The sequence below is a fragment of the Cricetulus griseus genome, chromosome 9, assembly GCF_003668045.3.
Source record: "Cricetulus griseus strain 17A/GY chromosome 9, alternate assembly CriGri-PICRH-1.0, whole genome shotgun sequence".
NCBI classification, from domain to species: domain Eukaryota; kingdom Metazoa; phylum Chordata; class Mammalia; order Rodentia; family Cricetidae; genus Cricetulus; species Cricetulus griseus.
The window spans coordinates 11,907,080-11,922,046 of NC_048602.1; the positions used below are offsets into that span (position 1 = coordinate 11,907,080).

Genomic DNA, 14,967 nt, shown 5'->3' on the forward strand with positions numbered 1-14,967 from the left:
CCTCTGGTTAAAGATTGATTCCAACTATAGTCCAGGTATTCCCAGGAAAAGTATCGAACCTGACCCACTCTATACTAGGTGGTGTTTGGAATGCAGGAGAGCACAGAGAACACAATGACATACCCTGTATCTCCTATGATTTTAGGGTTCAGGGCAGGTCACAATTGACCTTTGGACCATGCATGATGTAGCTCTGGACATAAGATTGCAGTTATCCCAGTTATATACATGGGTTGATGTCAGGACACACCTTCACTGTCATAAAATTGTTTACCTGAGCCAGGCATGACCTTCCCTATTTGCTTGTTTCCATTCCTGTCTCTACTAACCAGATGACCCTACCTAGACTCTGCTTAGACCTACTGGCTACTCATTTGTCTGAGAAGATCTTTCTACATGGGGAACCCAAATGTCCTGTGCCTCCTGGCATCTCTCATAGGGGAAGACAATATTGCCACCAGGGAATCAGCTAGGCAAAAGGGAAAAGATGACACTCGAATATCAGAGAGGACATGTGCTCAACCAACACAGTTAGGCAATACATAATGCTTGATTACTGACTTGAAACCCTCCCTAGTAAGATGGAGCCCACAGTCCTTTCAAGGACAATTGCTTATCTGCTCCACAACACTAAGAATATGAAACTCCTAATGGAACTGCTCCTGGTCCTCTCTCCTAGGACAGAACTTTGACTGGTTACATTAGTGATAAAAGATTGATCTTCATTCCTAGTCATCACTCAGCTGGTCTCTTCCCAGCCTCCAGAGACATCTCTGCCACTTTCCACAGTGAATTACAAAAGTGCCCATTGAGTACCCAGGGTAGGGAGGGGGCTCAGTTGGATCTCTGTGTCACAAGAACACATAGGCTTGTTGACAGCTCCCACTCGTGCTGATGGACCTAAGGCAAGACCTGTCAGATGTCAGCCCTGTGATGAGCCATTGTTCTCTAGGGCATGAAGATGCTTATCAGCCTTGGTGTCCAATGTACTGCTTGGAGGAGAAACATAAAGGGAAGTTGAATTGTGTGGTGGGAAGCACTAGAGTTGAAAGGATTGAGCTGTGCCTTGGACACAGGACCTACCACCACCAGCCCATTGGGTTCCGGGAAGTGGTCCTGACTGAAAGGAAACTCAGTTCATAGGAGAGAAAACTTCAGCATCTGGGCATCTTGCTGGAGCTGACTTTCTTCTTCTCAAAGGAAGGACATCGAGGTGAAGAGAGATGGCTATGCCCTCTGTGCTTCTCTGCAATGGGTGCACTCCCTGGCAAAGGCTTCTCTTCACAGGTATTTGTACTCACTCTCTGACTGTAAGGGTGGAGAGGGACTTGGAGGCAGGCTGGAATCTCCTTAAAAGGGCAGGAATCTGAGAGGAATCTTGAGGTTTCTGTTTGCAGTCCTGGGGCAGCAGGTACTTTGAGGGACGGAGGCTCAGCATCCTGAAGCTCTCAGAGGACAGGAGGTGATGAGAGGAAGAGAAGAGCCTCAAACACTCCATATTTATATTTAAAAAATTAGCTGCCATGTTCTGAAGTCTGATGTTCTTAACTATGACAGTAAGAACCTCCAAATAGAAATGGCTGGGCCACTGAGATGGCTCAGTATGTGGAGACATGACAACCTGAATTCAGAATTCTGCTCCCTCATGGTAGATGGAGAGAAGAGACTCCTGCAGGTTCTTCTCTGTCCTCCAGCCAGGTTCTGTGGTGTGCACACATCCAGGAGAGTACTGAGATTCTTGTGTCCCTTCAGGTGCTGTGGCATGCACCTGCACTTTCTCAAACTGAGCCATCTTCCTTCACACAGATATGTGACATACCCTTCACATGGACAAATGCACACACCTGCCTCAGACCTATACAGTACAACATATGAGTAAATGAAAAAAAAATGAAGTCATGCTTGAATACAATTATTGTCATTAACTCCAAATTGACAACAGTGTAATTAATCCCATGGGGTATTTCCTTTGCTTCCTTCCTTTCTTCCTTATCTTTTTGTTTTATCTACTTTTATCTGAATCTTTTCCTAGAGCTTAACTTCCCAATACAGTCACACTAAATTCTGTCCATATAACCTCTGACTCTTGTTGAACTGATGTCAGGGTATCTGCAAGATGCAATCATGGTTTGCTTTTGAATTACAAATGTGGCAGAGAAAAGGTCAGACAGTGAGGCCTCCCCAGAGAAGGGGTTCAGAGGGAGAGTGCGCCTCACACCAAATTCTCTATGTGAGAAGGGATAAAGGGACACTGTTGGGGGAGCCAGGCAGACGCCTGAGCAGAGTATTCCTGAAACAGTTAATGACACAGTCAGCGGCTTTGAGTGAATGGAAGTCATGAAGCTCATGTCTACCAAGTTGGGCGGGCACACTGGTACTCCCACATATAAGCTTAGTGATGATCACCCCTGTTCAACCTTGATTGATTCTTTTTTTTCTGTTTCCTTCTAGCCTCTCTTTTAGCATGCTGGCACTTCTCCACCAGCACTGCACAGGTCACCATTGAATCTGTCCCACCCCAAGTGGTCGAAGGGGAAAACGTCCTTTTTCTTGTCCACAATCTGCCAGAGAATCTTATAGCCTCAGTCTGGTTCAGGGGGCTGAAAATTACAGAAAATGTAATTGCAATCTATGATCTGAAGCAAGATTTTAGTGCTCCAGGGCCTATACATAGTGGTAGAGAGACAGTGTACCGCAATGGATCTCTGTTGCTCAGAAATGTCACGATGAAGGACACAGGACGCTATACCCTGAGAACCATAAATAGACATGGAGATATCGTGTCAACAACAATCATGAACCTTCATGTGCACAGTAAGTGATCCTTTGTGAATTCCGGGTTGTGGGTGGGGTGCATTCCATCGGACCCTCACAGTATAATGGCCTGTGCCTTCCTCCCCTGTGCATTGCACTTTTATTTTGGGGTGTCAGTCCAATGCAGGGCACTCATGGTTTAGAATAATGGCAATAGTTTAGAATTCTTCATTTGATTTCGTTTTGCAGACAGCTCGATAGATAATGGGTAACTCAGCCAAGGATATCAGCCTCTATCTAGACTCTTGGGCTTCTTACCAGGAGTGTGTCCTTGAGAAAGATCCAAAACTAAATCAATATTTGACCTTTTGGAGGAGAATTGGGGATCCTCACATTGATCTGAGTAACAAGATACCTCTGTCCCAGAATCAACTACAGTTGGCTTTGAGAATCAGTTTATAACGTTTGGATTTTGACTTCCTGAAGGAGGAATCAGTGTCTTTTTCTAGTCCAAGTCTTTCATCTTTGGAACCAGCCAAATAAAAGTCATGAGCTGTATGGTTAGTCTAGGTACCCTGTACATCTTCACAGACTAATCAGGGAGAGCTAATCATGATAGGTGCTCAGTTCATTACATGTATGTTCTGATGGGCTTATGACAATTTACAGGAAGGCCAGAGAAAGTAAGGACAGGTTGAGGGGACACATGTCCTCCTGACAAGTGTCCTCTGGGTCCAGCTCAGGGAATCCTCTTCTGTAGGGAAATGGCTAGAGGCTATGGTGATCTGGACATCTGTCAAACATGAGCTGTGGTTCTTCCATAGATCCCCAGGGATATCTTTAGGACAAGCAATGAACTGGCAGAAAAGTATGTGCCTGAACTGGAAACTTACCTGGGAGCCTGGTTCCTCATCTGTTTTTACAGACCCCAGAAATCACGGAGTCAGTGGTATCAGAACTACTGGCTTCTTAATGTGTGTGGTACACGCCTAGAGGGGAATGTTCTCCTCTGCTTTTATGTGTGTCCTTGGGAATTACATGATACCCAAGGGAAGCTAATTATATAGATGTCCAAGATATCTCAGAAAGACCGTAGAGCACATGGGAAGACCCATTACTCAGCTCAGCAAACAGAGGAAGCATAAGCATGGTTTCAAAATCTTGCCTGGGACAAAGGAGCTCTCACAGCCTTTTCCCAGGAGTCAAGTTACCTCCTCCCACAAACTGAGTTGTGACACTCCTGACATATATTGGACCTTTGACCTTGGCCAGAAACATGATTGATGGCTCTATTGAAAATATATTTGTTCTCTTCCCCACACACCACTGATCAGGTCCCCTTGAAGCCACACAGGTATGTCTGTCACCTTCCCGGTGGGAGCAAACTCCGTGTTTGCAGATCGTTGAAAACACAATGCAGACTGGGTATCAGGCAGCTTTGTAGACTTTTCCCTTGTTGGTGTTTTGAGACCAAGGCCAAGATAAAGCAAAAAAGGATTTCCCGGGGCAGCTCCCGTTTTTCTCATGTCACAGGCTCTCACTGTATGTTCTAGGGGACAGACAGATAAGGACACATCCCGTCTCTATTGGGAGAGGGATACTGGGAGTAGAGGGGGCAGAGCAGACCCACCCACAGCCTATCTGGCTCTGGGAGGTGGGTGGCTCTGGGAGGTGGGTGGCTCTGGGAGGTGCTCCTTCCTGGGAAGAATGGCAGAGCTGTGTGGCAGAATTCAAATCAGGCTACAGAGACTAGGGACTTGCCCTCTGTACGCATCTGCAAGGGTTGTATCATCTTTCAGGGGCTCCTGTTCAGAGGCAAAGAGACCAAGAATTGACTGTGTTCAAATGGAGAGGGCTGAACTTTTGACCTGGAGTCCCCAAAGAGGGACAAGGACATGAGAAGATCCCAGTGTTTGTAGGAAAGAAGACAAAACACAGGTCATAGTTTCAGCAACAGTAACATTAAACAGTAAGGGAGAATAAGAAAAGGCAAGGTTTTGGGGACTCTTTATGCTGCTGAAGGGCAGCATTCTTCTCCAAGTTCATAATCTCCCAGAAGGTCTCAAGCCTTTTCCTGGTACAAATAAATCTCTAGGAGCCAGGCACTTAAAGGTTGTAGTATACAGCAGCGCCTTGAATTCTGCCTCCTGCTGCCCTGTAACTGAAGGGTAAGGATGGTGTGCAGTAACGGATCCCTGGTGGTCCAGGTTGTCACTGAGAAAGATGCTGGAATGTACATCCTAGAAGCTTTCAATGAATATTTCAAAATGAAAAAGCTTAAGTGGTATTCTATGTAAACGTTAAATGACTTTTCCTACTTCATACACTGAACTGTCCGACCTGGCTGTGCCGGCTCTCTGTCCTAGTACATGGTGTTCTTTTGGACATATTGGAGAACAACATGGAGTAGACAAATAAACTGCAATAGGTCAGAACCTCTCACCTGTCTTAGCCTGAAGAGAGGAGGACCCCTGTTGGGTCACCTCAGTCTCACCCTTTCAGCCCCAGTGCACTTTGGAGCTCTCACCATGCACATATCCCCAGAAAGTCTGTGGTACCCAAGCAGTCTCTGGCTTTATAAGACATGGGATCCTCACAGCTACCGCCAAGAAACACATACTCTACAACCCTGCTCCCGTCTGGACTCTTGGTGACACTCGGGAGCTTTTAGATAAGGTTTGTTTAGATTTCCTGTCTGAGACAACAGGGACCAAGGCTTTACTTAGTGTTCAAGTCATGGGGCTGATGATCCCATAGAGTGTAGAGTCAATTGGGCATTGCCATGACAGCAGTAGTTAGGTAGGTGACCTCCTGAGGTTCAGGGGACGAGTGTCTGGCCATTAGTCTATTGTTCTGATGGGCTTATGAGACTTCACAGGAAGAAAGCCAAGGCACCAAGGGAGCAAAAAATGAGGAGGCAGCTTCTCAAGATTCCTCCGTCATCTCAGGGGTCCAGCCTAGGGAATCATTTTTCATAGGTAAATAGTAACAGATACTACTGATGTGAGCAGCTCTACCATCCAAACTTCAGACTCATGTTCATAACTAAGCTGAATTCATGGACAAGGCAATGGTTTTGCTCCATGTGTCCTGGTACATGGAACTTGAGGCAAAGGAAACAGTACCTGAATTAAGATCACAGAGGCCTTGGCTTGCAGAGCCAAAGCACAAGATATGTGTGTAGACACAGCTCCAATCTCCTGCAATCTTTATTTGGTATGAACTTAGGATGGGCTGGTTGAGCGCTCTGAAGGACTTCCGTCATTTGGTGCCCCCTTTGTTTCTTCACAGAGCATGTGATGCAGCCCTTCCTGGAAATCAGTGACGCTACAGTCGCAGTAGAAAAATCTGTGTCCTTGATCTGCATCTCACCACACGACGATAACTCTTTCCATTGGCTCTTCAATAACCAGAGTCTGCAGCTCACAGACAGGATGACACTGACTGTCACAAAGCGGGTACTAAGAATAGATCCTGTCAGAATCGAGGATGCTGGAGATTATCAGTGTGAGGTCTCCAACCCAGTCAGTTCAAAGACCAGTCTCCCAGTCAGGCTGGCCGTGGTGAAGGGCTGACCTCTTCTCATCCTACTGCAGAGTGGGGGCATTTTTTTTTCAGTGTGGTACAAAATGGAGAAAAGTTATCTGAATAAAATGATCAGTTACCACTCAGATACAGCCAGCGTGGTGACTCATGCCTATAATCCTGGGATACATGTGTGTATAGGGCCATGCCGGGATTTAAAGTGAGACTGTCTTAAAAGGAAATTAAAGCCACCAAGATGGTAAGCATAAATGAAAAGTGAATAAGAACTCATGTTATGGATCGAATATATAGCCTGATTTAAGGATTCATGGTAACTAATTTCAGTAACATGTTATCTTTTGGATGCTCTGAATCTGCTGAGAAAATGGTTCAGTATTTGCATAGAGAAAACCATCCTCTCTTATGGGCCAATATATTCCCCCTTTAACTCATTCACATAAGCCCAATGCTGCATGCACACCATTTATCCATGTGTAGTGAGGAAGAATGACAGGAGGAGGGTCTGACCACGGTTCACGGTGGACATTGCTGGTTTCGAAATAGCCTCGATCCACAGTTTGTTTGAGGCAGACATGGTAAAATCCTCTACGTAAGGGCAGATTGTACTGTTTCCCATCCTGAGTGGCACTCACACTGGCGCCTTGCACATGAGGTTTTTTCCTGCTAATATGCATTTCTTTCCTTTTTTATTCCCCTCCCAGACATCTTGACCTCAGTTTCCCCTCCCTCGATTCCTCTCAGCTGCCACCACCCCTCTATCCCAGATCCCGTGCACTTATATTTCCCTCCAAATAAGAGATCCTCCCAGTAATATACAGAGAACACTGCTTTACAATTTATATTAGACTTGTCATAATCCCGCATAACAAAGCTCAAAGAGGCAGCCAGTTGGAAGTTGTTCCAAAGCACAGGTATAAGTCGGAGATGTCCTCCACTCTGACTGTAAGGTGTTTCATGAGAATACCCATCTAAATTACCATAGCTGATATGCTGAAGCCCTAGCTCAAACCTTACAGGCTCTGTGAGTTTATCTTCAGTCGCTATGATCCTTTATAAGCCCTGCTCAATTGTTTTTGTGTTCCATGCTTTCAGGGTATCCTCGTCCACTGTGTTTTCTATAATCCTTCTTCCCCGTCTTCTGTAGGGTTCCCCTGACTCTTTCAATTGTTTGGCTGTATGAATCTGCATCTGCTCTCTTCAGTTCTTGGATGATATCTCTCTGATGACAATCAGGCTGGACACTGATCTACTAGTATAACTGAATGTCATTAGCAATCATTTCATTGAAACTTTTTTCCAATCATTTTGATTGTTTCTGGGCTTTCCAGCCTCTGGTTCCTTTCTATCCAGGCATGTGTGGCCTCTCTCTTGTGCCATGGACTTTAAGTTGGATCTATCATTGGTTGGCCCCTACCTTAAGTTCTGTTCCACCATTTCCCCTGTACAGCTTACAGGAAAGACAGATTGCAGGTCAAATGTTTTTAGGATGGATTGGTGTCCCAGTCTATCTGCTAGAAGTCTTGTGTGGTTATAGAAGAAAACTGGTTCAGGCTCTGTATCCTCATTACTAGGAGTCTTTACTAGGATACATCTTGTAGATTACTAGGAATTTTCACCATACTAGGTTTTCACATTGCTCCCCAAATGCCCCCAACATTCCAGTCATCTCTCTATGTACTCTTTCCTACTGTCACTCCTTCCCAACCTCTTACTTCATGTTCCAATCCCCATCCACCACAAGCATACCCTCAAAATCTCCTCTATTTCCTTTCCCCATGAAATTACATGGGTTCCTTGTGAATATTCTTTGCTACTTAGCTCCTCCATGTGTGTGAGAACACAGCACATCTAATGTGTGCATTATTCATTGACTGGAGTAGAACTCGGTGGGTGTGTTTATTCACCAGTTCAAGAAACTTCTGTAGAATGTTTTGGATTTTTCAGAAAGAAGTCCATGTCATCTGATGACCTATTTTATAGGCAATTAATTGGGCACATTTTATTTATTTTGTTGCCTAATTGTTCTTTCTACAACATCTAAGAGAATAATAAAGTTTGTGTCCATAACTACATCCTTGTGTCAACCCTGGTCTCACAGGGAAAGCTACCAGTGTTCCCACTGAGTACTGAATTGGCATTGGTTTCTCACATGTGCCATTAATGCACTGGCATCTCTTCTACCCTAGTCTGTCTGTTTTCATCATTAAAATTGTTCACTTTTCTCAAACGTCTTTATTGATTCTGTCTCATGAATTACTCATGGAATCAGTTTCTTCATGCTTCCATCTCTGCATGTTCTGGGCCTTTAAGTATTTGCCTGTTTCATGTAAGTCTCTCTACAACTACCCCTATCACTATTGAACAGTCACGGAAATTTGAGTATTCAGAGAAATGGACAGCAGGATTTCAAATTTCACTTCTAGTGTTAGTCATGTTACTCTTTTAAAAACAAATGCCAATCTAATGAAAGGTTATCAATCCCATTATTCACTTTGAAGAATGAACTGCATCTCTGTCATTGAAAATAGGCTCCTTTGTCATAACCTATATAATGTTTATAGTTTCCCCTATCTCAACACTTTCTATTTCCTCCCCACATCCCCTACTATGGGGATCCACTCCTTTTCTTTCTCTCATTAGAGAAGAATACACTTCTAAGAGATAACTCCCAAGGGGAGTCCCAGACAGTGGAAATTGGTGCTCCTAATGACTTCATGTACTCATTGATTAAGTTTAGCAAATTCTTACCTGAAGGCAAATGGTATTGGATAGTGCTGGTCTGGACAGCTGTCCTATCCCAGTGGCAGGACTGTGTTGATATTTGAGGCTCTCTTATCACCCTGGAAATGATCACTGGAAATGAGACACAGAAAACACATAGTGTACATCTTTCTCACAAGCCATCAGTGAGAAGCTGTCTGTGTACAACACATATCCGGTGTCTTCACCCTGGAGGCTTTCTCATGTGTTTGTGGAGCAGGAGCAGCTGTTTTTCACAGATACATTTCTTGGCCATCAGCAGCTTGAGGAGATGTGTATTTTATGAAGTGAAAACACATGGAGTGTTAGATTTGACTCCAGTACTAAACTACACGACTTTGTAATATTTCTGTCAAATTCCATTACTCCATAGCCCACCTATTGGAAAGGGAATTAAGTATTTTCTGCTGCTATCACTACTCAGCAAGGGAAAGGACAGGCCTTTTTTGGGTACCCTCCTAAAGATCCAGTATTTGACACTGGACTCTCTCTACTCAAGGCGAACCTGATTTCAAACAATTCTAGCACCCCCTCTCTCTGTCTGTCTCTTCCCCCACCCTCTCTCTCTCTCTCTCTCTCTCTCTCTCTCTCTCTGTGTGTGTGTGTGTGTGTGTGTGTGTGTCTGTGTGTCTGTCTCTCTCTCATCATGTCTCATAGAATTCTTAGGTAAGCAATTCTTTTGGTGATTGACCTTAGATTCTCTGTATCATTAACAATGATCACATATGGAGAAATTCATCATCCAATGTCCCTTACTCAGACCCTTCCTGCCAGAGTTCCAAAAGTTCTTGCTCACTCCTTTGTACAGCCTGAGATGCTCCTGAAAATATCCACCTGGGAGTTCTGCAGAGATGGCTCAGTTGTTAAGAGGACTGTTTGCTCTTGTAGAGGACACAGGTTCTGTTCCCAGCACACACATGACAGCTCATAACCAGCCTGTAATTCCATTTTCAGTGGATACACATTCTCCTCTGATTTCTTTGGGTACCATGCATACATGTGGTACACTGGTATACATGCAGTAAAAACAACCATACACATGGCAAGAAACAAGTAACAGAAGAAAGAGAGAAATAATGAAGTAAAGGAAGTAGGAAAGGAAAGAATAAAGCAGTCACCTGAATTTCAAGAAGGATTTCTCTAATGTCCTTTACTGTGCAAGAGAGGGCATTGCAGTACCAGACAATGGTTCTGTTTCAAGATCACCTGTACCCCATATTTTTGGGTCTCCTAGGTCATTCTGAAACTCATCATTTGCATTTTGGTGACCTGTGCCTCATCTCAGTCAACCTCATACACCTGGGAAGATTTTTCCAAGCTATGGTCCATCCTGAGTATTTTGACCAATGACAGGACCACTCCTGGTCTCATGTGTGAGATTTCTGAGCACTCATTAAATCCTGGGGATAGTCTGAGGGTGCTTCTCAGGGGAGCTCTGTGGGTAGTGTTATTCTGCTCAATCAGTAGGACTTCTTTCAACATCAGTGCCCTGGAGGATACTGACTCGGGCTCAGCAGTAGATATCAGTATAGCAGGAAGGGGACATCACTCATTGGTGCAAGATGTGATGTGGGTCAATGAGATTCAGGAGAGACAAGAGTCATCTGACTCCAGATCCTAGGTCTGTATCATCAAGATCTGTAGTTCAGCTCCTTCATGGCAAAGACTGATTCTCCCAGACAGCAAGGAGGTCCATTATCCCTGAGCACTCAGGGTCTCCTTCATCTGCCTGTGAGTCATCTTATGCCTGGTTCTCTAAGGACATGGATTGAGTGTGGATGTTAGAAGGGCCAAAACAGTTTGAAAGAGACCCTTGCAAGAGTCAGAGGTACTATAGGGCACCATCTTCTCTCTATTGTTTGCACAACAGTGCTACCCAAGTCATCATCACAAACAACGGCTCTAACCTCATGGAGGGCAAGAATGATAGACATAAAGGGTGAACATGAAAGTCAGAATATGTTCTACCTGTTGAGGAAAAATAGTCAAAGCTTGTCAGATAGTAACAGGCTAACCTGTCAAAGGGCAACTGGACTCTCAATTTATTGAATGTCATGATTGATGCAGGACTCTCTTAATGTGAAGCCTGAAAATTAGTGAGTGTCATTCAAAGAGATCCATACCATCTGAATACTTCCCGTGGGTAGTATTTGTTTCACCATGGCTACAAGGGCCTAAGTGTAGATGGTTACAGCCAGGACACTTGTTTCTCTGGAGTTCATAACAGAGAGCTACTACACAGACACTACAGTGGCTAAGGGCCTTGAAGAACTTCTGCCTAGATTGACTGAGGTTCATGGAGGCAGGGGGCATCTCAGACTGAGACTCAGCTCACACATACGTGTATAGTGGTGCTGTTTTAGATGTTGTGGTGAAGATATGTCAGGGCTCGTGTATTCTGCATGAATGAGCTTCTACTAGTCTGCAAGTTGTTCTGGTTGTGAGATTACAGTACAGGTAAAATCCCCCTCTACAGATGAGCATTTCTCTTTCCCTCTGCTGATTTCACCTGTGGTTTTATTCTGTCTGCTCCAGATGATTCAGATGACCCTATCATATCCATTTCAGATATTCATTTGCATCCAGTGTCAACCTTCAACCTCCCCTTCCACACTGCCTTTCACACACCTGCCCAGTACTCTTGGCTTAACAATGGAGAGCACCAGATATCCTGCCAAGAGTAGTTTATCCCCAGTATTATTACAAATAGCTATAGATCATCTGTCTTGTCCAGAATTTAGCCATTGGTGTCACAGAACAAATGTGAAAAAAAATTACAGGCCTTGGCGAGTGGATCCCTGAAAGGACAGCATTGAGCTGGGTACTGTCTTGGTTTTAGGGATAGATACAGAAATTAATGACCAGCCTGTGCCATAAGTACAAACAAATATCAATCCTCTCATGAGTTTCCAGCTATGATTCTTCCTCCTCTCCTGGCATTTCAGATTTCTCCTGCATTACCTTGGGCTGTCTTAGAATATGAAGTGTGTGGTTCTGCCAGCAGGTAGAGAAACTTCCTAGGCAGTGAGACTTTAGCCTCTTTAGTCTCCTTGTTCTTATCGTCAAGTAAATTTTCCTATAGCCAACACGTGTTTCCCTTCATGATTGCTTCCATGACTGTCATGACCCAGAAGGCTTACACAAAGCTTTGAACTTTGCCCATGTTCCTTTCCCCAAATGCTCATATCCTCTGTCTTGCCTCAGATGTTCATTGACTTCTGGTCTGATTCCATTGGAGCCAAATTGGGCAGCTGATGAATGTGTTTAGGAAGCCTGAGCCAGGATGAAACTTATGATTTGATGGTGCTGTTTCATTAACTCTTCACAATGTCTGTGGTGAAGATCACAATGTCCCTGCACTGAGTTCCCATTCGGGAAATGGGAAATGTGACACTCTTGGAAGATGTTGTAGCTTTGAGTTGGCACTCATGCTTTTGATGACCACGTTAAACAGGGTCAGACACTCACTTGGATCATGGGGAACTTACTTTGTATTCTCCCAGTAAAGGAGTAAGATGTTACAGTTTGAAACAGTGTCCTACTTAGCCTTAAATATCACCCTGACACAGCCTAAAGCCACTAGGGGGAATCAGAGTCTTGAATAGGATACAGTAGTCAGATGAACACGTGAGTGATTTACCTACCCGCCGAACTGTCCAACTCCATAGTATCTGTTCCCAAATTCTCATTCCATACCCCCAGCTGTACTAGGTCATTATCCACCATGCTATCTGCTCCAGTCCTCAATCCTGGCAGATTTCTGCTGTTGAGACACAGGCCACACCACTCAAAAGAACTGATCCGGCCCATAAAATTCTGTAGGACACAGGCCCTCTGCTGAACTAAACACCAAGCTAAGTTCCCTACTATAGATAGAGTTTCCCTACTATATATAAAAGGTCCTGCTGGCCATCAGAAATCCAGGCTTCAAAGTCTAGCATACCAATATGAAACAGAAGCCAAGGAACAAAACACCAACCCTACAAAGATGAACTCAGCAATAATGTTCTAGATATATTCATCCCATACCCAGATGCCTAAATATCAGTGTGGAAATATAATTCACAACAGTCAGGGCAATATGGCACCATCACGTACAGCTGTCATATGATATGAAGACCAGAAAATTCCAATGCTGCCAAAGCAGAAGAAAATGTCTTTAAAATGAACTTTAAGAAAATAATAGAGATCCTACATTACAAATGAAATATGCCCTTAAATAAGCCAAAGAAAAAGCATTCGTAATAGCAGGTAATATAAAAATTCCTTAATGAATGCCAAGAAAGTCAAGAGAAAGTAAACAATCATGTGAAAGAAAATATCCACTCCTGAAAATTGATATAGAAGTAATAAAGAAAGCAGGGACTGAAGGAATTCTGGAAAAGGAAAATCTGAGTAAGCAAATAGGATCTATACACGTAAGCATCGCCAACAGAATAGAAGAGATGGAGGAGAGAATCTCAGCCATTGTAAAAATGATAGAAGAAATAGATTCATTGATGAATGAAAATGTTAAATATAAAAATGTAACAGGTGTTCCCTGGAAGATTCTGGAACCTTATCTATACCCACTCTATAGTAGGTGGTGTTTGGAATTCAGGAGAGCACCATGAACAAGATGACATACCCTGAATCTCATTTGTTTTCTGGATTTCAGAGCAGGTCACAATTGACTTTTGGACCATGCGTGATGTAGCCCTGGACATGAGATTGCACGGAAGAAGAGGAAGGATGCAGAGGTGATGAGGGAGCAGAAAGGTTGAGTCAGGGGAAGAATAGAAGAAAGGGTGTTTGATAGGTAGGGTTTTAGTTGGGGGGTGGTAGGGGAGGACGGGAGGGAGAAGGGAATTGGGATTGTCATGGAAATCAATCTTGTTTCTAATTCAAATAAAAAATGATAAAAAGATTGCAGTTCTCCCAGTTATATCCATCGATTGATACCAGGACACACATTCAGAAAATTGTTTTCCTGAGCCAGGCATGACCTTCCCTAGTAGACTTGTTTCCAACCCTGTCTATACTAACTGGATGTCCTTACCTAGACTCTGCTCAGACCTACTGGCTCTTCATTTTTCTGAGAAGACCTTTCTACATGGGGAACGCTAAGGTCCCATCTCTCATGGCATCTTTCATAGGAGAAGTCAAGATTGCCACCAGGGAATCAGATAGGCAAAGGGCAAAGATTACACATCAATATCAGAGGGGACAAGGGCTTACCCAACACTGTTAAGTAACACATGATACTAGATTGCTGGCTTGAAACCCTCCATAGTAAGACAGGGCCCACAGTCCTTTCGAGGACAATTGCTCGCCTGTTTTACAACACTAAGAATCTTAAACTCCTAATGGAACTGCTCCTGGGACTCTCTCCTAGGACAGAACTTTGACTGGTTACATTAGTGATCAAAGATTGATCTTCATTCCTAGTCATCACTCAGCTGGTCTCTTCCCAGCATCCAGAGACATCTCTGCCACTTTCCACAGTGAATTACAAAAGTGCCCATTGAGTACCCAGGGTAGGGAGGCTGCTCAGCTGGATCTCTGTGTCACAATGACACATAGGCTTGTTGAAGGCTCCCTCTGGTTCTGACTGACCTAAGGCAAGACACAGCAGGTGTTAGCCCTGGGATGAGCCATTGTTCTCTAGGACATGGGGATGCTTATCTCCCTTGTTACTCAATGTATTTCTTGGAGGAGAAGCATAAAGGGAAGTGGAAATGGGTGTTGGACAGCACTGAGTGGAAAGGATTGAGCAGTGCCTTGGACACAGATCCCACCACCAAAAGCCCATTGGATTCTGGGTGGTGCTCTTGCCTGAAAGGAAACTCAGCTCATAGCTGAGGCAGAGCACCTTGGTGGAGCTGAATTTGTTCTCCTAAAGTGGAGGACAGCAAGGTGAGAAGAGAG

General features: G+C 44.1%; 1 protein-coding gene across 1 annotated transcript; it reads left to right on the forward strand.

Moving 5' to 3' along the window:
* The first annotated feature begins 1,223 nt into the window (after positions 1-1,223).
* Positions 1,224-6,329, forward strand: LOC107980387 (carcinoembryonic antigen-related cell adhesion molecule 3). Its single transcript, XM_035449110.1, has 3 exons — positions 1,224-1,287; positions 2,452-2,814; positions 6,046-6,329. Exons 1-3 carry the CDS (start codon positions 1,224-1,226, stop codon positions 6,327-6,329), a joined length of 711 nt encoding a protein of 236 aa, XP_035305001.1.
* Positions 6,330-14,967: the final 8,638 nt, after the last annotated feature.